General features: G+C 46.8%; 1 protein-coding gene across 7 annotated transcripts in view; it reads right to left on the bottom strand.

Moving 5' to 3' along the window:
* NPAS2 (neuronal PAS domain protein 2) overlaps positions 1-27,275 on the bottom strand; it is a 152,989-nt gene that overhangs the window by 73,163 nt on the left and 52,551 nt on the right. For all 7 annotated transcript variants that reach the window (XM_082747077.1, XM_082747074.1, XM_082747076.1 and 4 more), the window contains exon 2: positions 6,658-6,711. In XM_082747077.1, coding sequence (XP_082603203.1) covers positions 6,658-6,689 — 32 coding nt within the window. In that variant the 5' untranslated portion in view covers positions 6,690-6,711. The remainder of the gene's footprint in view (positions 1-6,657; positions 6,712-27,275) is intronic.

Here is a 27,275-nt window from a genome sequence, read left to right as displayed (position 1 = left end):
GACCACAGGGAAGAGCATTCCCTGCCAGGCCCCACTCCAGCTGAAGGTCCATGGGCAAATGAATGCTGTCACTCTAATCTTTCCATTTTGGAGAGGCTTGTTATACAACAACAGATATGCAGGAAGAGTTAATGCCTAAGGCAACGACTGGGTGATGCCCAAGAATCCTTCTAGACCAGGAATTCTGGAGTATCAAAACTGGGCTAATTTCACATTATAGGATGAGACAGAAACCGATCAGCATGCAAACTTGATCTTTCAAACCTGAGAATTATAAACCGAGCAAAATGAACCTGTCTGTGAAGGCTTATCAGGATTGGGTCTTACAGTTCTTTTGAAGTCTCCACAAAAGGTTTTGGGGAACTTGAAACACAGGGAGTGGTTGAGGAAGGATCCAATGTTCTCCACAGTAAGACAGTTGTATCCACGAAAGGTTAACTTCTATGAAGAATCAGTTAGGGTCTGATCAGCCACATGAACAAAGACTTTAGAAGAGGATTCCTCTTAAAATTTGAAGGGCACTGTAGATAAACTAGATGGGAAATATGTCAGAATATTAACAGTGGCTCTCTCTAAGTAGCGATGGTTATGAATGAGCTTTGTTGACTTTTTAAAAACATTTCACTGTTTTTCAAATGTTGTTTTGGTGTTTTTTCATATGTAAGAAAATGTGCAACAATAATGGGGATAAAGTTGATAAAAGACAGTATTGGGCAAAGGGTGTTCCATGGAAAATCATGAAGAATTATTTAGAGAAAAAAAGGACTATGGCCAGAGAAGTTTATTTTGTTGTTACTAATCTAGGTTTGTTTCTTTTTTCTAGATAATTTTTGAAATTCACAGTTACCTAAAATAGAACAGACTTTGGGTTATTTGCTAATTGCCATCTTAGTATTTTGAATGGGCTAAGGAGCCCTGACACTCTCCAAAAGGGAGGAAAAAGTAGACAGTATGGCCCAAACTTATATTGGGGGGTATTTCTTCAGATTAGTGTTTACCATTCTTGGAAACTCTGTCATAAAGCAAGGTCCATTTAAGGTCAATGCAGACCTCCCCTGGGCCCAGGCCTGGGTCCTTGGAACAGGTACACACCTACTCATGTCCATGAGCTAGGCAGCCTCCTTCACCCCCAAACAGTGGGGGCTGGGGACACCACTGAGCTCAGGAGCTCTGTTCAAGGAGCGAATGTCACCTGGATGTGTGAAGATAGAAGTCACCCCACATGGTGCTAGATGGGTTAGGCTGGTGTTGCCCTCATCTCCTGAAGAATTCTGGAGTATATTTTGATTGGTGAAGAGTTTGTGGGGCTCAGCTGGTGCTATTCTTTTCTCCTGAGATGTAACAGGGACATCTTTACTCTTAACCAGAGTTATCAGAAAATGTTGAGGCCCAAATGGGAAACTGGCCTAATTTTCTGGTGATTCTTACTTAACGGTCACACAGGGAGAATTTCACGGGAGCAAGCCTTAGGAACTTGTCACTGAAATTCTCAAAGGAATATTTAGCTTTTCCTGCAGAAAAGCTGCATGTTCAAAATGGTGGGCTTCAGACCATCCTTTTTCAACTTAAAATTTATTGAAATGATCGAAAGGGCTTTTAGTGAATTCCTTTTTGCCTCAGATGCTCCCAGAGGGTTCTGGGTGTCCCTAGGCTAGGGCTTTCCCAAGTTTCGAAGCCTACCAGGCACACAATTCTCCTTCTGATAATTCTTCTTAGCCAAACAAAGTACCCCACCAGGGTAGGAACCAAGAGCCCCAAACAGAGGGAGGCCCCTTTTCCATTCTGCTTTTTACTGGGCCACAGTCAGAATTAGCATTCTGCTTGCGAGTATGAGTTCCCTTTGTTTGGAATACAGAATCACTCATCTGGAAATTACAGGGTAATATGAATGAATCGTGTGTCCTGATATATCTACGTTCTTGCAAGGCCTGCTACTGCCTTAATCACCAAATAAACAGAAAGGAAGTCTCAAACATTCCTTCCTGCCATTTTTCCCCCCTGTGTCGGGACTTACGATGATGTGTATAACTCCCCAGTCAAGAGCCTAGGAAGGAAAATTCCAGCAAAATTAGCATGATCAGCTCCAGCTGGAAACATCAAGCCATTGTGAAGAGGGCCAGGCTTTTCATTCTGCACCGAGCCTGCACCCAGGGGCATCAGGAGAACTCCCACTTGGAGTTCTCCAAGTGGGCTACAACCTTCATGGACCAGACCAGCTTTTCCTTTCAGACCTACAGAATTTACATCCAGAGCAATGAAACAATAAAATGAGGCCAGTCTCCTCCTCTTAACCATATTCTTCTCCACGCAAGAGCGCTTGGCTGAGAAACAGAGCTTATGAATTCTGATAATCACCTCAGCTCTGCTCAACATAGACCCTGCAGGATACATCTCTTCCTTTATGCTTGTTTTCCAGAATGCCTCTCTGACTTACCCGAAGCCCTCTGAGGGCAGGATAACATTGCATAGCCTCCTCATTTTCTTCCACTTGTTTAGTGTATTACTTAGGTAACAAATACAGACCGGAGGGTGACTGAATGGTCTCAGTCATTGGTCCACATGGATAAATCACCCCTGGGGAAACCAGGAGAAATGAGCAGCCTCCCAGCAACTGAGGCTCTTCCTTCTGCAATGCTGGCTTCTGCGAATGTGCATGTATGGGCTTCTTGGTTGCCGCCCTGGATCTCCCTCTTGCCTGACTTCAGCTTGTGTGTGCAAACCAGCATTTGCTGTAATGAGAACACCAAGAATTGGCTCCTTCTGCCTGACACTCTTCATTCTTATTAATAAAAGGGAGCAACGGCTCTAATCTCACCACACATCTTCCCTCCTGCGACAAAAACATACGCAGTAATGGAAACAAAACTTTGTAGTTTTGTAGGAGATGATGTCACTTTAATGAATGCTGATGAACTAATCACTTAATATGGGACAGAAGGAAGAGTCCAACACGAACGAGTTTCGGGTTACTGTTCCGTTCTCTCAAGAAATGAGGGAAGCTGTACTTTATAATACTGCCAAGTCACAGACACTGGCTTTCTTTGGAAAGCCAGGATTCCTATGGGACTCTCTGCCCCCTACCCCTTGGGCATGTGGTCACCCCAAAGGCTTCCATTTACTGACTGTCATGGGAAGTTGTTAGGAGCCCAGACTCGGAATAATGTCTGAATTTGAATCCCTGCCTGCCGCTGACTGGCTGTGTGATCCCACGCCTTGGCATTCTCGGCTGTAAAATGGGGCCAGTAATAACCGAGGGTGTGGGGTTGCTGTGAAGATCACAGAGGTCACGCCTGCAAAATGCTGCAGGCACACAGTGAGGGCTCCGGACACCTTAGTGTTTCTTATTAGCACCGTGTCCTCTCCAGCGTTCCTTTAATTCCTGCCAGAACCCTACCAAGAGGTTGCTACTATCATCAGCCCCATTTCACAAAGGAAGAAACTGCAGTGAAGAGAAGTGTAGTAGCTCATCTGAGGACAGAAAGTAAAAGTGTCAGGAGTCAAAGGCAGGCCTGTCTCATTTTAAGCTGTGCACTTCCTGCCCACTGCTTCCTGGATGACCACACTCACACACACAGACACACACACACACACACACCACAAAACTACGTCACACCAGAATTAGAAAAGCAGGTGTACGGACTGGACCACAAAATGGTCCACTGGGAGCCTCGTTATCCAGGGGTTCCAAATGTCTCTCCATCAAATTGTTCCCTTTTTTGAGTTCAAGGCCCGTGTTTTTGCATTTTTCCTCTCAAAAAAAAAAAAAAAAAACCAGCAATCAGTTCTGACATACAATGGGCACTCAAAACTCCCCGGATTTGCGTGGGAATTCACAGAAGAAAGCGGAACTGTGTCCTGGTTTAGAATACTTGATCAAACAATCCAAACAAACCAGGAATCCCCAAAGCTTTGGAAAACTTGCCCAACAGAGCGCGTGTTTTTCTGGAGACAATGAGGGTTTTGAGCTGAAGCTGAGCATTTCTAATCTCATGAAAAAAAAATCATGTGAGTGCAAACTGTTCCTATCAGACCTCCAGGTGGGGTAAGGGGAAGGGCCTCTCATGCTGGTACAGAGCCTGCTAGAAGTAGAGGTTTTGAAATGCAGATAATCTTAGGATTGTGGTCCTTTTGTCTCAGTTTTTTCCAAGTGTTATGAGGGATACTATGTTATTTCTGGTGTTCTGGCAAATGGATCTGAGTATGACCAAACATTCTAGACCTGTTCCCCCTCTGAGGTCAAGAGGAGGTGAGGGCTGGCCAGCAGCCTCACTGTCCTGGATATGTGCAGGTACTGAGCCTCAGTTCCCTCATCCATAGAATGGGCATAACAGGAAAACACGCCTCAAAGGAATGTTGAGATGCTGTGAGAGAATGCACAGAAAAGGACTTAACATCAAAGGGTTAGGGCATCCAGGAAGCAGTCCGTGACCACCGGTCATCGCTGCTGAGCTTTTCATGAAGCTAACAAGAATACCCTGTCAATGTATGAAAGTGTCCTGCATTTTCACATACATGTGACGATTAACATACATGCACATGTGTGTGCATACACACTCAAGAGCTTCTCTGTGTATTTTGTGGCTGATTCCCAAAATCAGCCTGGAGGAGGGCAGGGCAGAAATGACTGCCTGATGTTGTGGGTGAGAAGGCGGTAGCTGAGAAAGGGGAGGGTGTGTCATAATTCACGAGCTGGGACAGGGCTGGTGTCCACCTCTGAGCCTACTTCAAGGCTACCTGCGAGGGGCCCGAGAGGCCAAACATGCGGAGGAAAGAACTGGGAGCCAGCCTGCCCATGACGATGGGCAGGGGGATTCCATGCTCATCTGCTCTGGGATGGTCTGCTCATCCACTTGTTAGTTGGGACCCCACAGATTCTGTGACCTTTGGAGGTTGTGGCTTAAGGTCTGAGAAGCACCGCTGTGGGGAGCCCTGTTCCCCATGCCAAGGGAGGGTATGTTACTTCAGAATAAACTGAAGTGTTGCTTGAATTGTTGTCTATGTAGATTTTTGTTAGAGAACATTTTCTTTTCCTTTTTTTTAAAAAGAGATTTTATTTACTTATTTTAGAGAGAGAAAGAGCATGAGCGGGAGGGGCAGAGGGAGAGGGAGACAGACTCTCAAGCAGACTCCGCCCTGAGCACAGAGTCTAACATGGGGTCCAACTCAGGACCCTAAGATCATGACCTGAGCCGAAACCGAGAGTCAGACACTCTACCAAGCGCACCAGCCAGGCACCCTGAGAAAAGTTTCGAACATGAACTGGCAGAGATAAATGTATGGTGAACAGCCAGTGCTGACCTTCCAGTTCCAACCATCTCAGCTCTGGGCCCACCCCGTTTCACCTATACCTCTGGCCATTTCTGCGGCTCCCTGATTGTTCTGTAAGGAAATACATGGGGAACTGACAAGCAACGCAGACTCCCCCTGTGCCCTGTGATTCACGGTGGGCAGGTCTGGAGTGGCCGGGGATTTGCTGTTCCCATGCCTGCCACCCTTTCCCCCCAACAGGTGTCATAGAAGGTGGATGCCAAACTAGGGGACCTCTGAGGGCCCACCATTGCAGCTGGAGGATTCAAGTGACAACAAGACCATTGGTTCTGTGAAGGGAAGCAGGCAAATATTTCAGCTCTGCAGCTTTCTGAGAGCCTGCCACAGAGGACTGAGGACCCACCACACACACACACACACACACACGTGCACACACACACACACACACACACACACACACACAATGGCGCGAGTAGCAAGATGAGACCGGAGGAAGAAGGCTTGTCCTCAGGCCTGAATGAAGGCTTTCCCCGGAGAGTACACTCTACTGCCAGGCCTGTCACCTGTAGCCTGATGGTCTGTTGTCACCTACTGACCACCTCCATTCATCTGTGTCCTCCTCAGGTCATCTTTATTGCTCTGAAGCCTAGTATAGTAACTGCCCCTGGGGGCAAACTGTGTGATATTGAGAACATTCGAGGGCTCTACCTTCAAACTATCAACTCCATGACTCCACACGCAATAGGAGTTCAATAAATACCCAGTGTAGGAATAAGCAAGGATAGGGTTATAACAGCTCTGACACCCCAGCTACCAAGCTAGGATTTCTGACCAACCCCATTAGTGCATAAGATATGGGATGGATCTCCAAGTGCCGATGAAGAAACTGGGGCCGGGTATATGGAAGACGTAGTGCGCGAGGGTGATTACTACGTGCTCAGTGTGTGGGAAGGACGATCCCTGTTATTGTCCAAAGCCGGGCAGCTCCCACAGTGGGGCCAGGATTTGAACCCAGACATGCCTGGCTCTGGCCAGGCTGCCTTACCAGGCAGTGTCTGTGCTGGGAAAGTGGTAACCAGTGGCTTCTGAAAGGCTTCATACACAAACATGTGAAAAATATAAACCACTTGGCAAGCCCCAGACAATGAGGAACTTCAGGATAAGGAACAAAATCGAGGGAGCTGGTCTACATGTCTTTTTCTTTTCCTTTTTTTTTTTTTTTTTTTTTTAAGTAGAGCACTGCAGTATTTCAAGGACAGTGGATACCAAGAGCCTGTCCCCCAGCGGCCTGTCTTGCCGGTGTTCTCATCCATGCTGAGCGAGGACAAACACCTGAAGCCTGGCAGACCACAGGGAACAGGCCGAGGCATGAAACCCACTCCTTCTTACCTCTTTGCCCTGTCTTTCTCATCTTCATCCATTAGATTTTCTATGCAGTTTTTCCTGCAAAAAAAAAAAAAGAACAGATGATTATTGTTCTGCTTCTAGACCTTTCTTACAGGTCTATCTGGGTGTCATCATTTTGTTCTTATCTAACCTACATGTCTGAGCCCAGAGCTTCTCAAAATTTGGGTGCCAGCAAAACCCTCTACACTCTGAACAATGACTGAGGACACCTCAGAGCTCTTGTGTATGCAGGTTCAAACTGAAAAATTTTAAATATGCAAGCACTCAGTCCGTTAAATGTCAGAGCCATGCAGTTATCAGAAGTCAAAGAGCTTCTAGAAATGTTCACTGTATATACACGAGAGTAAAAAAGGCAAACCATGTGTTACTGTTAGGAAAGTTGTTTTGACCTCCCCAGGGGTCCCCAATCACACTTTGACAGCCATTGTCTAGACTCAGCTCAAGAAGTATCTATTTATCCCGGATCTTAAACCTGCAAGGTGCCCATGACAGAGGAAAGAAAGCACAGATGCCATTTATAGATCTGTTCATTCAAATACACAGGAAAAAAAACAGGGCCCTAATCCTTCCTTTAAGGCATTTATACTTCCCTAGACAGTCGAGGCGCACAGATGCAAAAAATTAAGTAACAATCCAGGAATGTTCTTGCAGCCCGAAGTCATCAGAGGCTACTTCACCGCCCAGAGCCTGCACTCTCCCAGACAGCTGGCTGGATGTCTTAAGCCCTACAGATCCAGGTTCCTCTGCCACACGCAGGCCTGTGAGTCTTTACGCCTCAGAGCCATGGCTCGGACTCCTTATTTTATTCACACTCTTCCCAGGGTCCTGTCTGGGGTGGGCCTCCTCCAGCCAGCCCTCCAAGCAGAAACACTCTCCGGGTGTCCATGAGGCCAGAGCCTGCAGGGGAATGGAGGTGAAGCCTGTGGTGGCCGAGCAGGCAGAGTGACTGGGATAAGGGTGGGGACCCCGGAAGAGCTGAGTCACCATTGCCCACACGCCTCTGTTCTCAGTCTGAACTCAGAACTCAAAACCCGTCACTTTGCAAATACACTAACACCCTCGAAACTTCAAGAGGTCAATACGTTTTAATGGGGCAAATGAATCTTTGTCTAAGATAATCTGGTTTTGTGATTTCGGTTTGGTAGTGCACCGGGTGCACTGGGACGGGTGGGAACTGGAGGAGGAGGGAGAATTTTGCAGTTCCAAAGCTTATGCTCTGTTTACACACGCGCTCCATTCACTCAACGGCCACCATGTTTTAAGGATAGCTTTGTGAGACACACCATTCAACAGTGGAGGCTTGTGTCATAATTAAAATGGGGTTACCACATCTGCAAATGGGCATGTGCTTAATGTTTTCCAGATAGAATCTGGTCAAAGTTTTAAGACACGAAAAACGTGGTGCCAGGTCTGTGCTCCCAGGAAAGTGTCGGCTACTACACATGTCTCCAGGTCATGAGCGAGGACCCAGCCAAGCCAAGCCCTTCACCAGGGTCCCCCCTACCCCCTGGGACAGAGCATGTTCATGGGAGGGATGTGGGCTTCACCCTGATTTCCCGAGGTTCTGGAATCATGGGGTTACCACGATTACTGGGATTGCTTAGTCATTAGTGAAAATTTACAAGTGACTAATAGCTGTTCTTTATCAACCCCATCTTCTCTGTTTTATATTTGTTGGTCCTTAAACATTTCCTGAATCCATGAAGCCTTGATGACCTGCACCTATTTCACTTCTTCCTTGTCCCTCCCGTTTCCTTGCCTGATTCTTCTCATGTGACCCCTGTCTACACTATTCTGCTCAACTGCACCTGTGTGAAGAGAGGTGATGTAAGCCAAGTTCTCCGGGGGCACCAGCCATGGGAGCTCCACGCCTACTGAGCCTGTTGTCTCCCATAACCTCCCTTTATTAGAGAGAGAGAGAGAGAGAGAGAGAGAGAGAAAGCAAGCATGAGAGGTGGGCGAGGGGCAGAGGGAGAGAGAGAGGCAGACACTCTGCTGACCAGGGAGCCTCATTCCAAGAGTCTGAGATCATGACCTGAGCCCAAAGGCAAGGCTGACGTTTAACCTATTGAGCCACCCAGAGGCCCCTCCATGGTTGTTTTCTGTTGTTATTTTTTTATACTAAAGGAACTTCAGTGAAATACACATTACATAAAATGTGTCACTTTTAAGTGGACAGTTCAGGGGTTAAGTGCATTCACAATGTTGTGAAACCATCACCACTGGCTCTAGAAACCCTTTCATCTTGCAAAACTGCAACTCTGTGTCCTTCAATCACTAACTCCCCATTCCCCCTCCCCCAGGCCGGGCGGCCACCACTCTACTTTCTGCATCTGACCACTCCACGCCCCTCCTATAACTGGAGTTATTCAGTATTTTTCCTTCTGTGGCAAGCTTATTTCAATGTTAGCATAATGTCCTTAAGATTTATCATGTCATAGCGTCTATGGGGATTTTCTTCCTTTTTAAGGCTGAATAATAGTCCACTGTGCTTCTATCACATTTATTTACCCAGTCATCCATCCACACACACCGAGCGGCCTCCACCTTCCAATTATCACAAGTGGTGCCTCTATGAACACGGCTGTACTCCCCACCTCTGTATTTTTGAGCCAGCCTCTTATTTCAGGATGTAGAGGAGCTAGACAGGGCCCAAAGGGACACAGGAGAGAGGGGGCGCCAAAAGACAGAAATTTTTTTCTGCGAACTCTGGTTAAAAGAACAGCTGAGAAGTTTAAGAGGCGGCAACCACTCTTCTCAATTGCGTAGTTTGCAATGAGGATTTTGAGCAGTGATTTTTTTTTTTTTACAGCCACACAGCCAAGGAAGAGAAAAAGGAGCTTAAATGAGGGCAGAGAAGATTCTGTCTGGGTCTGAGAAAATAACTGTTGATGTGATCAACCCCCAGAGTGGACAATGGAGGGAAGCTACAGAATCTTTACTCAGGACAACCACATGTTCTAAGTGCCTTAGACATTTATGAGATCTATTGGTCAAAATCCCAAAAGGAAACGAGACTTTGTTACAAAGGTGTGGGTGGGGTCTAGGGGAACCAAGAGGGATGGCATGGTTACCTAGGATTGGTATCAGACAAGCTGTTAACACCTCGCAGGGTGAAGGGACCAGAGGGAAATAGGTTCCCAGACCTGGAAGGAGTGTGTTGTATAGGGGAGGGGGCTTTTGGTGGAAGGATGCAGCCAGCCTGAAGAAACCTTTTCATTAAGAGAGAAGTCAAGGGAATGAATACCTCACCTCCCTCTCCACCTGTCCCATCTCCCGCTGGTGTCTCCTATTGGCTACACCACCCAGAAGGATAAGGCAGGGGGCCCATGACGTCGTCAGTGTGGAAGAACCCTGGGTGCAGAGAGAAGGGTGGAGAGGCTTGGAGGAAGGATACCCAGCATGCTAGTAATGTTCGTTCCTAAGAGGCTCTTTCAGTTCTGGGTTTCTTGGATTTTCTAGAACACAAACTATTTGGAGTCTTTCAAAACATTTACATTTCTCCACATTTGAAGGATAGGCACCTGCCTCTAGGAACTAAACACTCAAGAAATAATAACATGATAATGATGAGAGGCTGAGGAAAGAGAGCTTAGCAGAGATCTTTGGAACTATTTAAGCCTCAAAATCAGTAATGATAGATTGTAACCCAAAGAAGAAACTATTCATGAGTCCATACCGATACAAATACTTAAACAAATAAATAAAGGGGCACTTGGGGGGGCTGATCTCCTTTACAGAAGAACTCCAATTCATAAATATTGAAGGAATATAGGAAACAGAAAATCACTTCCAGTACTGTGTAGTAATAACTGTTGCAGGCAAGCTCCATTGATGGATGCTGAAATTAATATGCAAAAGTTTATGAGGACAGGATATCTGCATAGTTTAAAGTATCTCCCTCGATATATCTATTAATTACAAAGGAGAAGGGCAACTTTGTAAGTGGAGAAGGTTGGCAGACACCACCTGCCCTAGGGTCAAAATTAACATCACCAGTATAAGTTACACTTCAGTCTCAAGTGCTTGTTCTCTTGGGTGTTTATATCTCAGAGTGTAACTATTGTATCATAGCATAGCTGCATGCTTAGTTTATTAAAAAGTGCCAACTGTTTTCCAAAGTGAACCTACAATTTTATGTTTGCACCAGGCGCATGTAAAAGTTCCAGTGGCTCATTCTTGCCAACACTTGGTAATGGTTTCTTGCTTTTGTTCATTCTAGTGGGTGTGTTGTGGGAGCTCACTGGGATTTGAATTTGCATTTCCCTTGAGATTGATGGTAATGAGTATCTTTTCATGTGCTTATTAACCACTGAGAAAGCTTCTTTTGCAAGGTATCTTTTCTTTTTTTTTTTTCTTTTTTTAAAGATTTTATTTATTTATTTGAGAGGCAGAGATCATAAGTAGGCAGAAAGGCAGGCAGAGAGAAAGGAACGGAAGCAGGGTCCCTGCTGAGCAGAGAGCCTGGTGTGGGGCTCAATCCCAGGACCCTGAGATCATGACCTGAGCTGAAGGCAGAGGCTTTAACCCACTGAGCCACCCAGGCACCCTGCGAGGTGTCTTTTCAAGTTTTCTTGCCTGTTTCTTCTTTCTTCTTAAAAATTGGGCTGTTTGTCTTCCTTGTACCGATCTGTAGAAGTTTCTCTCTTCCACATACAGGACTCTACCAGATCTAGATATCAATTTGTGAACATTTTCTCCCAGTCTGTGGTGGGCCTCTTCATGTTCTTGATGGTGACTTTTTAAATTTGATAAAGTCCAGTTCATAAATTTTTATTTTCATAAGTCAGTGATTTTTGTGTTCTCAGAAATCTTTGCCACTTCAGTGTCATGAAGAATTATCCTGTTTTCTTCTAGAAGCTTTATCATTTTAGCTTTTGCATTAAGATTTATAATCCATTACAAATTAAAATTTTTTCCTCTCCAATCTGGACATTCAGTTACTCTAGGATCATTTATCGAAAAGACATTTCTTTCCCTATTGAACTGCAGTGGCATTTTGGTCAAATGTCTCAGATGATCCTATATGTATATTTACAGAATCAATTCAGGTTTATCTATCTACAGGGTTTCAGTTGCACACAGACACACAGGATAAACATTTTTAAAAATTAACTTTGTTTTTTAGAACTCTTTCATCTTCTCAGAAAATGCAAAGGCATTACAGACAGTTCCTACATACCTGCATCCAGTATCCCTTATTATCAACACCTTACATTAGTATGGCACACTTGTCACAATTAAAGAACCATCACTGAAAGACTATTGTTAAATAAAGTCCATATTTTATTAATATTTTCTTAGTTTTTATCTAATGTCTTTTTCCTGTCCTAAGATCTCATCTAGAACACCACATTACACTTATTGTGTCTCCTTAGGCATCGCGTAGATGTGATATATTCTCACATTTTCCTTGTTTTGGATGACCTTGACAATTTGGGGGACTATCTGTAGAACATCCCTCAGTTTGGGTTTGTTGATGTTTTTTTCATGGTCAGACTAGGCATATAGGCTTTTAGGAGGAAGCCCACAGTGGTAAAGAGCCATTCTTATCACATCATACCAAGAGTATTAACAAAACTATCTCTGTGATATTGTAACCGCCTGCCTGAGGTTGTGCTAAACTTATCTCTAAACTGCACGTTAGTGACATTTACACATAGTATGTGCAACATTTTTCTTCAACTTTCAAATACCCCTTTTCCAGATACAGAATTGCTTAATTTGAAGTGGTAGATCCAATTTTCAGTCTCAAAAAAATACAATGAATATAACATCTTCTCTGTTTTTAGGTTTTATACATAATCATTGAATTTGGATCAGATGGACAATTGAGCCCACAGCTTTTAACTGAGAGGCACTTCACCTGGAAACATTCTGAGCACATGATTTGAAGACAGCTAACCTGCTATTTAGGGAAGCTTGCTCTGTTTCCCAACTCTGTGGCATCTTGTATTTGTCTATCTTTAAGACAGTTCTACGCGATCTTAACTCCTCTGGCTTTATAGGGATTCTTGGTAGCAATGTAGTGTGAGCTTTCCAATTTTGTGCTTCTTATTTAAGATTCTTAGCTATTCTAGGTCTTTGCATTTCCTTGCAAATTTTTAGAATTTACATTGTCAATTTCTATAAAAATGGCTGCTGCAACCTTGATTGGGATTGTGTTGAATCTAGATTGTGTAGAATCTAATTTGGGAAAAACTGAAGCTGAACCATGTTGAGCCCTCTGGTTCCTGCACACGGCTTCTCTCTGTGAAGAGGTAATGGGGTGTATTCAATGAGGCACTAACATGATGTTTGGTGATTCAACAGGTAGTCCCTGAGTGCCAGCAACCTGCAAAGCCCCTGCTGTCATGACTCTTAGAGGGTGGGGGCAGGTAGAGGGTGATGGGGGCAAGCCACAAGCAAATAAATAAGTCAACTGCTTGTAACTTCTGTGGAGAAAAATAAAGGAGACACGATGCAGGGTTGGGGGTTGGGGTTACCGTAGTAAGCTCGAGTCCTGCTCTGGTGTTTTAGGGACTCACATAAGTCCCACTAAGACCATGTTTGAGGGGTGCCTGGGTGGCTCAGTGGGTTAAAGCCTCTGCCTTCAGCTCAGGTCATGATCTCAGGGTCCTGGGATTGAGCCCCACATCAGGCTCTCTGCTCAGCAGGGACCCTGCTTCCGTTCCTTTCTCTCTGCCTGCCTCTCTGCCTACTTGTGATCTCTGCCTCTCAAATAAATAAATAAAATCCTTATAAAAAAAAAAAAAGAGAGAGAGAGAGAGAGACCACGTTTGAGCTATGACCTGAGGGAAGTGAGCCATGGACCTCCATACTGGACAAAGGTTGGTTTTCGTTCTGCATGAACGGGAAGGCCCTTGAGGTTTTGATCAGAGAGGCGAGGGGTAGCTCCCTCAGAGGACAGCTGCAATTCTAGAACAAATTAAGTTTGTACATATGAAAGTACCCAGCACAAGCCTGGCCCACAGCCAACACTCAAAATCAGGTCATCTTCTTTGATGTCAAGAACAAGGCATAACCTGTCTTCACACATACCATCATGTCCAGCCCTGCTCCTTACCCATACTGAGTGCTCAGTGTAAGTATCTGAGGCATGAAGGAGAGAGAGGGACAGGCAGGCAGGGGGAAGAAAGGCAGGTCAGACAGAGCCAGAGCCACACCCCATCTGAATTCTGGTGTGACTGCCCAGCCCCGACTTCCACAAACCTCTCAATGACCATGGTGAGTCCAGAATAACAGTACTCACAAAGTACATTTAAAGGCACAACCATGTCCTGAAGACCACAAATTAAAACAAAAACTGCTGTGTGTGCAGGAGCGATTAACTAAAGGCAAAAGCCCCTTCACATTCTGTAGGAGGGGCCCAAGGCTTCCTCATTGACCCTCTGCCAGGGCAAAGTTCTGAAAAACTCTAATCTCATTTTATCTCCATCTGGTTTTATGGGTAGAGCCGGCTGGCTCTGATGACCTCCCCTTACAAATCAGGAAGCACCACCCTTCTGAGGGACCTGCTCATGGACACAGGGCCTGTGAGCAGAAGCCATCCTGGGCTGTGCCTTCTCCAAGGGGACTCGGGCACATTACCCACCACCCACTGTGCGTGCTCCGGCTTCTGACTTCCCAGGCAGGCTGATTTAAACTTCAATTCCAACCCACTTACTCTATGACCTTGAGCAAGTCCCTTAAACTTCTGAGTTTCTGTTTCCCTCATCCTAAAGTGAAGCTGACACCGGCCAGGCAGCGATGGTGTGAGTCGTGCATGAGAAGTAGGTCTGCATGCATGGGTGCAGAAAAGGGCCAGTGGGATGCTTGCAGCCAGGCCTCAAGGTGAGGCCTGTCCACCCCATGCCCAAACATCCCATGCCCGCCCATCCCACGCCCTCCCCCCATCATGGTCCCACTGGGGGCCTGAGGCCCTGCTAAGGCAGGAGACTCCAGGATCATCTTTCTTCTGACTGGCCTTAAATTTCAATGAACATGCTCTGTGCACAGCAGCAAGGTCCCTGCAGGGTGAACCAAGAGGTACTCCTGCCCAGAGAAAGAAAGGAATGTATGGGTGGGAAGAGTATGTTACCAGCCGTGAGGCACCCACAGATAGGCGCTTCTGCCACACCTCCAGAGACCACGTATGGCTGCCAGCAAGCAGAGTGGTGGAGAGCGCCAAGCAGGATGGGGTGGGAAAAGCCCCTTGGGCTCGGCCCAGGAAGTAGCCCAGTGGCAGAATCTAAGCCAGCAAGACCAGTGAGCACCAACTGGGCTCTTTCCCCTAACTGCTGAGACAGGAGGCAGAGCTAGCAGGACGCACTGGGTCTCTGAGCTCCTGAGGCTGGCATCCACCTCTGGGAAGAGGAAAAGGCCGTGGTGGGCTGGAGTCGCCAGGTCCAAGCTGAGACCCTGCTTCTGCCCTTCAGTAGCTCGGTAGGACCTTGGGCAAGGAGGTGTGCTGCCAGCCCTCGTGCCTCTCCGGTGATGTGGGGATACAGCAGGGCCTCCTTTGTTGCCCGGTGCCAAGAAAAAGATAAGAGAATTGGTGAGAAACCCCCAGCACAGGACTCAGGCACATATAAATCCTCAAAAATTTCTAGCTACTATTGATCACAATATCAGTAACTATAACAAGCTAAATAGCAAGCAGTAGAAACTGGTCCTTAAGCATATAAAACACCTTTGAACAGGGCAGGATTATTGTTCCTGTCTACCAGTCGGGGTTGAAAAGTGTGTGTGCAGGAAGGGGAGGGAGCATGGCAGAAAGACAGACATACATGCTCACACACTGCCTGGAGTGGTGGGCCTGCCCACTCAGCAGAGATTGGTCATTGTCAGGCTGGGAGGGAGGGAGAGAAGGGAATGGAATAAACACAGAATGACTGAGGATGTGCTCAAGAAAGAGCTATGGACCTTAATTGAATGGAAGAACAAAAGTGAGGTCGGCATATGACATTTTCATTACCTAGGTGAAGTTTCTACCTTACGGGTTCTGGAACATTCTTTCTCCTAGCCTCCTACTGCTATACAATGGATTGGAAGTTTGGCCCTGGGTGAACAGGGGCCAACAAATGGCAGCATGACTGCTTTCGCATAGTGTATCTGCCCTCGGTCCCACAGTATGTCAGCAGGGAGGTGGGAGTTTAATGATTCATTCAGGCGACAGAGACCCCCGTGGGGATGAAAAGCTCATTCCTGGGTCTCCAGAGAAGGTGATGTGCAATATACATGTAGAGTATGTTATTCTAAAGCAAAGGTTGGCAATGCTTTTCTGCAAAGGGCTACCTAGGACATAGTTTAGATGCAGACCATAGAGTCTCTGCTGCAACTACTCAACTCTGCTGTTGTAGTACAAAAGCAGCTGTAGACAATATGTAAATGAGTGGGCGTCGTTGTGTTCCCATAAAACTTTATTTACAAATACAGGCTGGGGGCCAGATAGAATCACAAGAATCAATACTCAGCCTTGCACTTCAGGGTCTTTTACTTTCTTTTTGTACAGCCAAGGTAGGTCAGTGGGTCCTTCTGTAACATCTTGAATTTTCTTCCAAATGACTATGATAAGCCTACTGTGTTGCAGGCCATTGTTTTTACAAAATGAAACCATGACATTTTCAAATTGGCTGAGAAATGGTTTGAATTATAGGATCCAACTTATCTGGAGAATCCTAGTATTCCTCCCCACTGTACTGACCAAATCCGGTGAATTTAGTTCATTAAAAAGAAAAAAAGTAGGAAAAGCAAGAATGTGTCAAAATCAAAAGGGGCAATACCAAACACACGCATCCCTCCCCACCAGACCACTGGGGCTTATTTACTGTCAATAGTGAGTGTGCCTTCTGTCCTCCCAGTCAGCCTCTGGTTTGGGGACCTCATGTCCTTTCCGATCAACATCTTTATTTTCTATGTGCAAACTTGATAACAATTGTTCCTCATTATACTTAAGAAATAGAAATGCTTTGAAAAACAGTCACTGATGAACTGCCATGCTTACTTGTCTCCCTTTGTCCTTTGGGGGAGGCTAGGAAATAACTTCCACATTTTAATTCTTCCTCTCCAGGGAATGTTGTTTTGGTTGCAATGATTCATTTGCTGGGGGAAAAAATAGCTTTTCTAAAGGAAACGGGCAGTGAAAATCTGAGCGCCACCCGCTCCTGCAGTCCCAGATCCCCTCCAGTGGAGAGATTTTCACCATACTCTGGCACATCCAGCAACCTGGAAAATGCAAGGTGGACAGGCCCATCCATTGTCCCCCTCGCCACCCCTGCAAGTTCCCCATGCATCCGTGCCTCCCGAGCCTTGTGGGGGACTCACTGGGCCTGGTTCCCAGAAGTCACTGAGATAAGACCCCCGGCCCCCAACCTCAACGAGCTTCCACGAACACACGAGAATTATACCAAAGGTTCCCCACGGTCAACACTGAGGCTTTATCTGTTGGTTATGATCATGAGTCCCCCTTCCAAGGGTCTGGTGATTCATTATTCAGGGAAACAGTGACAGAGCGATGAAGGAGTGGATAGAGAATGTTAGAAACTTTGTTATAAGATAAACTTAAAATGACACCATCTGGTCAGCAAAGAACTTCCAAAATAAAATCATCTCCACATCTGGATGTGAAGGTCATCCTCGAAGGACATATTATTCTTTTTTTTTTTTTAAGATTTTATTTATTTCTTTGACAGAGACAGATTATAAGTAGGCAGAGAGGCAGGCAGAGAGAGAGGGGGAAGCAGGCTCCCCGATGAGCCGAGAGCCCGATGTGGGGTTTGATCCCAGGACCCTGAGACCATGACCTGAGCCAAAGGCAGAGGCTTTAACCCACTGAGCCACCCCGGCACCCCAGGACATATTATTCTTGCCACCTTTGAATCTTACATCCCAAACACTTCAGATTCCTTTCAGAGGGCCCCTTTATGAGGAGTTTAGGCACCACGGTGAAAACCTGAGTCAACCGGAGAATCTGATGGGGGACAGTGTGTGGTCAGGGTGTGGACAATAGATGCCTATAAAATTCAGCAAGAGGGGAAGAGGAGATTAATGAGTCATGCTCAGAGCTGAGTCAGTGAGAGCCTTTGTTGAGAACTGCTTGTCAGCGGCCACTGACAAACAGAAATGAATCCATAAAACCCTGCTCCGGCCAGTGTCTCCCCTCCATGCACCGTTGGTACGAAGGCTCCTTCTGGCCTGGGAACACTCATCCTTATTGTGCTCAAGTGTGCAAGGAGAGCCAAGGGAAAAGATGTCCTTGAAATAAGAGGCCAAGCCTGTTTTGGACACCCAGGTTGTGGAATCTGGGGTTTCAAATCAGAGCTTCAAATAACGTTTAATAAAACTGTGGGATGTCTCATGCAAAATGCTAACTGTGGGAAGAAACAAAATTAATTTGGGAGTTGACAGGATCTAAGATTGAATGTCCTCTGCCTTCTTGCCTTCACTGAGCATGGTGGCCTTTCCCCTAGTCCTTGGGTTGGCCTACCTCACTGCAAATGCGGGACAATGCCCACTTTCCCCCCATCTATGCGAGACCCAGGAGGGTAGCTCACCCCTACAAAGCACTAAGCAGAAGATAGTGAGCAAGAAAGGCGAATCGCTGCCTTTTTCACAGCACAGTGGTCAGAGACCATGACTGTGCAATGAGAGTGACCAGGACCTTCCGAGTCGCACACCCAATGCCACACACCTTGTTGGTACAAATGGCCTTACTTTGTGTCATCTTCCTTCCCCACTCATTGAAAAATTTTTCTTTTCTTTATAGTTTCAACGGGGAATGCAGTCTGCCCTCTGTGAAAGCCAGGCAGCTCCTGGCAAGCCCATGGGCTTAGAAGAGGCCATGGGAGCCCTCTTCATGCTGCATGACCCTATGGTGACTTGTATTGAACGTGTTCACTTTTCACAGGTATCCATGAAGTTAGAGGCCTGGGTGTTCCCACTGCTGGCTCTCTGTGGTACAATTCCACTGAGAATGATTCCCCAGGGGAGGCGGGTGCTGGCCTGCGAGGCCTTCCTCTGAGGTAGGGAGGGATGATAGGTGCACCAAGCTGCCTAGACAGGCCTCCCCACCCAACACGAGTCTGGTTGTATCTGGTGCTCATAGTCGGGAAAATGGCCTTGAGGACAGACATCCAGACCTGTTGAAGCAGATAGTGGCCTCACGCCCTGGGCAACATCTCTCTGCTTGCTCAAAGTCACCACCCCTCTCGTGGGTGCCACACCCCACATGTGCCTATGCAGGGATGCAGTGCACAGACTGAGCCACAGGGAATCCGGCAAGGGGGTGCCCCGAGGAGAGGTCCAGCCCACGCAGGAAAAGCAGCCCCTGACAGGGGTTGGGGGAAGGAAAAGGGGTGCCTGTGCCAGTGAACAAGCTGCCTTCATGAGATGTAAGGCAGGAACGTTTCGTAGAAACGTAGAAACCATCCCATCTCTAGACACACATACCCCCGTCCCGCCCAGCTTTGGATGGAGGATGATTTCCAGCATAGACTCATGTCCTTCCCTGCCTCGCTGGACACCTGCCTTCCATTTTCCCTTCCAGAAACACACAGCCCCTTGCACACACAGTCTGAGGAAAGGCCTGCCCTACTGACGCAAACACAGACCAAGAAGCATCCAGCCCACCCTGGAGAAGAGGCTTCAAGCACCTCCACCAGGAAGCCCTCGGTTGCAGGTGGGGGAATCACAGCCTGAGACGGGCTCATTCATCAAGCGAGCGGAGATACGTCAGAGGGTCCAAAAAGGCCCGACTTTCACACTGTGTAGAGGCCAAGTGGGTGTTGCCCTGGCAGGACTGGAAACCTCCAGTTTCCCCATTTTGTACAGTCAGATATTCATGTTGTAAATGAAAGGATTTTAGAAGAACTCTCTCCTCCCATCTGGCCAGATAAAACTGAAGAAACTGCAAGAGAAAGTAGGAGGTCTTTTTTTTCTTTTTGAAAACAAGGACTGCGTTCTCTCCTCTCCTACATGTCCAATGAAACGACCCAGGGAAACACACGATTTGCCCTCCGGCCCGACTCTCCCCAGGCTGGGGTGGGGGATGGTGGCTTCAGGGGACCCAGGAGAGTTTCAGACACAAGCCCCAGAGTGAGGACGGTTCCGTCAGGGCTTCGCCATCGGAAAAAGCAGGCCCAGGACACCTTTCACAAGGCATTCTGCTATGCACAAACACAGGAGGAGTTAGTGAAAAAGATAAAGCGCTAGCTTCTGGCTTTCTCATATGTCAGCTTATTTAATCATGCCTATCTGATCCCACGGGTTTTTTCCCTGAACAACTCTAACAGACACTATGCTACGCCCACAAGCAGCAACGCAGCAAGATTTCAGCAAAGAATAAAAGCAGTAAATGTGTGTTATGTATTTGGGGGGGATATGCACACCTACTAGTGCACACCCACCTCGGCTCGGGGGACACACTCCACGTTCTGGAGCATGGCATCCATGTTCAGGCCTGGACGACCAGCTGCCACTGTCCCATCACACTGACCCCTCCTCCATCCCTGTTCCCTGACATCTACACTAGCAACACCATCCTCTTCCTCCCCCAGCTATGGTCCCATCCAAGGACAGGGAAACACCCCTACTCTGCCCCCATGTCTGCTATCCTTAACTCATTACGACTTCTAGTTGTTTCCGCAGGGCCGTGGCCTTAGCCGGTCCCCCCCGCCCCACCGTGCCACCCAGCCCCGCCACATACACCCAAGAAGGTAGCCCCCTCGAGGGAGGGCAAGGACAGTTCCCATCCTGAGTCTCAGCAAGCAGAGGGTCCTGGGGCTCAGTGCAGTTTCCAGTAAGGAGATACATGGCTGAAGAGCTTTCATTTAGAAATGTTTTTAAAGTTTGGAGAGAAGCCTTGATTCCCAGCAATCATTCAACACACCACAGGATCTCCAGGAGACAGGCTGAATTGGGACACAGGATGCCTGAGCTTGGACCCTGTCCCCATGTCACCTTGGGTACTGGGCCCTAACCCTTTAGACTAATGGAAAACAGGGCAAACAGATTAAACCACGTTCACCCAGAAGACTGCCATCTGTACGACTCGGAAAGCTCCTTGCTCTGCCCAGCCCCTCTGGACAACGCTAAACAGGCTTAGCCTGCTGTGGGCAAACAGGAAAAGTAGGTCAGCTCAGCAGCACCGAGTGCCGTGATGAACTACTGATGCGCAGCGGCTGGGAAGAGAGGGGTGTGCCGGCTCGCAGCCCAGGCTGGGCGGCTCGGGCCAGCCTCCAGGGGGCAGCCAGGGGACCCAGGTAATGAGGAACATTCAAAGAAAGCTGGAGAGTTGATTCTTTGGGGGAAAAAAAAAGAGAGACATGGCATAAAAAAGACGGTGTGGACTGACACCCACTGCCATTTTCCTGTCTTCAAAAGACAAATCAATTCGTATCTCTGCTGCAGTGAAAGAAGCCACTTCATCTGCACAGGTGCACCGCCCTGACAATTTTCAAGAACACTGTGGCCAACGGTGGCGCTGCCGCCTGGCTGGGGTGGTGGGGGGAGCTTCTTCTACTTGCTGCCTCACAGCTCCTGGGGATCATCAGATGCTTGCTGGGGGGCAAGGACAGATTTGGGCGGGTGGTGCCAGGACCTCATGCTGGAGAGGGAGCACTGTACTGCTGCCATGTTCCCTGCATTTGGTCCAGCCTACAACTGTCCAGACAGAAAAATCATCCCTCTGGGCCTCTTGGGCTCAGAAGCTGGACAAAGCCCCAGACACAAGGGAAATTCCCCTGAGGCCCAGGTGATCTAACCTATTTCCAGAAGCTGATGGCTAGAAACTGGTTTTCTCAGAAGGGCCCAGCACAAACCTAGAGGCTGATGCTGGGGTCCTCGGGGTGGGAGCAGGGGAGAGGGCCAGTTCCTGCTCCCCACAACTCCCAGGAGGGACAGGACCCCTAGCTCAACCCTCATATAGTTCATTGGTGCCCTCAGAGCAGGAACAAAAGTTAGTCGGGGGTGAGGTGGTGATGGGTCCCAAAGAAGTTTCTCCACAGAGCAGTGGCTTTGGGTCCCAGGCCAGGTCGCAGTGACCAAATCTGTAAATCCAGATATGTATAATTTTTAAAAGGCTTTCTTCTAACATGTGGGACATTGTTTCCTCTTTCGCTTTTCTGACAAAGGTATCACAAGGCCTTGTCAATAAACCTTTTAGAAACATTCAGACCCAAAACCCTACAACTTGGAGAATGTTCATCTACCGTCTTTCAGAAATGACCTGATCTGAAACATTTTCTCTATAGCATTTTCAAGAACAAAAAGGCAGAAGGGTCATCCCTCAGCCTTCGCGGGTCAGTCCTTCCTTCCTTCTTCCTCCTAGCCCTTGAGTCTTTGTTCACACAGGATCCATGGGCAAAGAGGCAACAGGGCAGACCCTGAGTTCAAAATGCAGCTCTGGGGGCGCGTGGGTGGCTCAGTGGGTTAAAGCCTCTGCCTTCAGCTCAGGTCATGATCTCAGGGTCTTGGGATCGAGCCCCACATCAGGCTCTCTGCTCAGCAGGGAGCCTGTTTTCCTTCCTCTCTCTGCCTGCCTCTCTGCCTACTTGTGATCTCTGTCTCTGTCAAATAAATAAATAAAATCTTAAAAAACATTAAAAAATAATAAAAAATTAAAAATAAATGCAGCTCTGACATTTCACTCGCTGGTTGACCTCGGGCAAATTAACCACACCTCTTTCTGCCTCGCTTTCTCCCTTTCACAGAGAAGTTGAGACTTAAGAACACGATAGCTGTAAAGCACCTCAAATGTGAGCTCGATGAATGTTAGCTCAGGGGGTTGTTATTACAGCAATTCTAGGAACCAGTTAAAAGGTGCTATTCCACATTTAGATAACAGACAGCAATCATGGACATCCATTAGCTTTAATTTTAAATTACAAAGATATTTGCCAGCTACCAGGAAATCTACAAAGCAAATCCTTCTAAATGTCCCTTGGCAATCCGAAAGGTTCCTGTACTTAGGGACTTGAGCTTGCATAACAGTATTTTCCTGAAGAGCTGGCGATAAACAACATTTCTGTGAACTGAATCATACTTTAGATGTGTGAGTGGCTCAAGGCCCACGCACTGAAGGAGTGCAGAATCCCACCCTCCCTAATGATCCTTCTGCAATGCAAAGCTCATCACCTCCAATTAGTCTGCTTAACAGAGTATCATACACCTGCTTTCCATTAGGGCCACTAACTGTGATTTTTTTTTTTAACTTTGTAATTTGGGGTAAAAGTTGAGAAGGTTAGATTCCTTCTATAGTTTTAAATAATTAGTTTTATACTTTTAGCCATATTTAACGAGGTTGGAAGTGAAGAGCTGTTCATATTGAGTGCACATTAGTCAAATCTACCCTTCAATGCATTATTATTAATTCAATGCAGCCACAGCATCTCAAAGCATGTCTGATTTACTTGCTTGGTTAACTAAGTAAGTCTGTATATTTAGTGGTGTTACATTCTTATCTCTACCTAAATTAAATCATGCAGTTTTCAATCCCCAGAGTACACCAAATTCTTAAGTCTAAGAAAAACGATCAGATTCTTTAGAACAAGACCAAACAATCACTCCAAGGTCACACTAATATTTTTGGATGTTGTCAACATAAACACATAAATGTCATCTTTGCAAACTTGTATGAAGGAAAAGGCAGCCAACAGACAAATAAATAAAACAAAAGGAGATGTGTGGTTTGAAGGAAAACATTTACAGATTTTCTCATTGTTTTCTGATGGAGAAGAAACATGTATTCGACGTAATCCATTCTTCTTTCATTAATAAAAAGGTAAAGGATCTTAGACCCTTTCTCATTAAGACAAGTCAAGTTCTCTATTATGTGGGTATTATATATGTGTATACACATAAAATTTAATATATATATAATTTTTTTAAATGGCAGTAAGAATTATTAAGTCCTTCCTCTTTCTCCTAGAAATATTTTCTCTCTTCTTTACTGGAACTCTCACTAAATTACTCATTGGAGATTTTTTCCCTCCTTCATGTGGTTTAAAGTGTTTATTCTACCTTCCTCCAGAGTAGAAGCCAAGTTCATGACTATGTAAGACCACCACCAGGACAGCACACCCTAGGGAGTGGTCTGTCTGTGGCCCTACACTTGCAAATATTTGGAAGTAATGAAAAATTATATTAGAACATCATAGTCCTTCGTGGCCATGATCACAAGTGAGGTTTGAACAATGTATGGGTGTGTGTGTGTGCACGCACGTGTACAGGAATGTGGCATTTCCATATGTTGTTGCATGGCAACATGGTAAGATGACAACACAGTAAGATTTACACCACTGGGAGGCCAAGAATCCCAGGGGCAGGAAGAACATCCCCACATCAGAGAGTGGATCGTGGCGAGTTGTACAAAGCAAATGCTTTCCTCTTTCTGTTGTTCTCTTATCTTGGTTTGCTTTCTGGTAAGTTCCTAAGTACCCTTGTACAGCCACGAGGAGAAGACTGAGAGTGTGATTTGGGTTTAGTCAAAGAGGAAGGAATTGCATTCAGGAGGAAGAGCCTCATAGAAGCTTTAAAATGCTGAAAATAGAGTGGTTTCATGCACGAGCAAGCAGTTTCAACAATGACCATGGAGGTGTAGTCCCAGATCCGGGTTTGGAAACCAGAATTCAGAAAACCAGGGTCAAGCCCTCTCAGGCACCTGTCCTGCCCTTGGGGGACTTTTAAGGGGCAGGATGAGGAGATAGGAGGGCAGAGCTGGGCTCCCCATGCTGGGAGCTGCTTTTCTTTGAGCAAATTCAGGGAAGGCCTCAGGGCCGGACACCACCCTCCAGAGGAGCGACAGGAAGGCTGCTCTGTGTGATGGGGCTTCATCTGCAGGAAGGTGTAATCCGAAGATATGGACTGCGGGGTTCACTCCATCACTGACCAGCCAGGTGACTTTGAAAATCACCTACTGTTTTTGGACTGTGGATTCTTCCTGGGGCTAAAATAAGAATTAACATGGCTCACTATGAAATGTCCTATCAAAATGAGATATTATAACTGTTTGAATATGGTCAGTTAGCCTGTGTTCTATTCTAGGTAAGAATGACCTGCACAGATCTCTGTACAGGTGATAAGGAGGCAGGGTGAGAAGGCTGATAAGGACCCACTGGAGTAGAAACCCCAGCTATGTCACAGCATTGTCCATCCATGACTGTGCCCTGGTGACAAATCAGGGCCATTTGTGCCCTTAACGATGGGTACTTAAGTCCTTAATATCCTAGAGCATGTGGCTACCTGAAGTTCAGGGCTGTGTTGCTACTGCGTGTGTGGCTCCTACATGCCTGTTTGCAAATGAGTCAGACATAGGTCAAGGTGCTGATGCTCTCAGTTGGGGATGACTAGAATATGAACCCATTCTGACCCCGTAGGACCTTGCTTGCACCACCTGTGACCAAGTTTGCTGATGACCTGGCATAAACACAGTCCATGATGACAACATCCAGCCTTGGTGGATCCCAGCAAGTCCTTTGTTTTTTGGACTGGGGTCAATTAAAAAAAGAAAAAGAACCCTTCTACTGGAAAGTTAGTATTAAAGAAGTAAAATGACAATCCTCGTGGGTTGTCTGTGCTGTGGTTTCTGTATGCAAATTCTTCCCCTAGTTGTTTTGATTCCTGCCCATTGCAGACTCTGCTGTCCTGTAGGATGCATAGCTATGCTTGCCTGTGTAGGGTGTCCATGACTCCAAGTGATTTCCCATCGGTTAGGTTGGTTTCCTTTTCTTACAGATGAAAGCAAACTCTACTTCCAAGACTGTCTGACTTCACGCTGATTTCTCCTTTAAAAAGGAATACAGAACAGGCTCTTCCCCTTGTCCAGCCCAGGAGCTGTCTGCTCCATACTTCCAAGCTTCCAGAGAGAAAGTAGGAGAGTGTGTATGTGCGTGTGACTTCATACAGGCAAGACAGAAGGCACTGGGTCACATAGCTCTTGAATACAATGGGAACCATGCTTCCCCCATTTGGGATGCACGGTCCTTCCTGCCATCAGGAAAGCATCACAGAATCAGTCCGTGCAGAGCTAAGGATCCCACACCTATTTTTTAAAAATTCAAGGGAACAGTGGACAGTGGTTGCAAAAAGTTACACATGTGGTAACACGATGGCACTAGACACACATTGTACCAGTGTCACCTTCCTGGTGCTTAGGCGTAGGCACTGGGGGAACTGGGCAATGGGGGCATAGGACACAGTGCTTCGCAACTTTTGAATCTATAATTATTGCAAAATAAAAGTATTTCAAGAACAAGGTGGCCAGCAAATGACAGTAAGAGTGCTGAGCAGCGAGGACACCCCAGCATAAAGCCCCAAGGCTGGGGATGAGTCCTCCACTCTCTCCAGGGCCCTCCTTCAGAGGTCCATCCAGCCTGGGGAAGTACCCTGCACCAACACCTCCTGGGTGTGGAGAAATGAGACCCCATTCTTTCCCTCTGCTTCTTAATGCTGGGTGCCACTGACACAGGGAAGAGAAAGCCAGGGCTCAGAGAAAGTCAGGGCTCAGAGATTTCAGATCCTTCCTGTCCTTTTTTTCAAAGATTTTATTTATTTATTTGACAGAGAGAGACAGTGAGAGAGGGAACACAGGCAAGGGGAGTGGAAGAGGAAGAAGCAGGCTTTCCGCAGAGCAGGGACCCTGATGTGGGTGGGGTTCGATCCCAGGACCCTGGGATCATGACCTGAACCAAAGGCAGATGCTTAACGACTGAGCCACACAGGTGCCCCTGGACCCTGGCTGTTCTTTCTTGCTTATTCTATTGATTAATCTTCCAACTCTCAGTTTTGCCAAGCATTGCAACACCCAGAGCCTGTCAACTTTCAAAAGGTAACTTGGCAAATAAGCCTGCTGCCAATTCCCATGTTTGGGGCAAAGCACTTGAAGTGTCAGGAGTGCACTTGAGAAGGATGGTGACCCCTCAGTGGCTAGCATGGTTTTCTCCAGAACATTCCCTCTTCCAGCCCTACTTTTCTTTCTCATTATACTACAGTGTGGCCCTGAAGGGTCACCAAGATTCTTTAGCAGGCTCCTTTAGGAAAGAGACCTGGGGCCCTCGGCTAGCCCATTACCCAGGCCATGGAAGACTTCTTCCCTTCCATCCTGGGCTCCACAGTGCTGTTCCCCACTTTACAAATGAGGAATCCAGAGCAGAGAGAGGTTAAGAAGGTCACATGGCCTGAGAATGTTTCACTGGTGTTGGCTGGTCATGCTAGTAACAATACTTCCCAAACCAGGAGTATTAGTACTTAGAAGGGGGCTTGCAAGACCTGCCCCTTGGCTCCCTACTCCAGCACAACAGAAACCACAGGCTCCTCCAGCAACCCCTCCAAAGGCTCCTTCCCTTGGGCATCCCTGCGTGGCCCCCACCCTTCCCCACCTTTGGGGGAGCTGCCATGTATCTTCACCCTCGTTCTGGCTCTCACCAGCACCATCTTCAGCGTGGCCCCCACTTCACACCCTAGGACACCTCTCCAAGTCTGAACTGAGATCCGGAAATGGATGCACACTCGGGGAATCTCAGATGAGTTTGGTCCCTGAGAGTTTGATACAGCAGAGGGGACCCGGCATTTCCGCCATCCTTATCTCTTCTTCCTCAGTGCATCAAATACTGACTCAGCCTGGG

This window comes from Mustela nivalis (genome assembly GCF_964662115.1).
Source record: "Mustela nivalis genome assembly, chromosome: 8".
NCBI classification, from domain to species: domain Eukaryota; kingdom Metazoa; phylum Chordata; class Mammalia; order Carnivora; family Mustelidae; genus Mustela; species Mustela nivalis.
The sequence above is the reverse complement of the archived record's forward strand: the minus strand, read 5'-3'. Positions and strand labels throughout refer to the sequence as shown.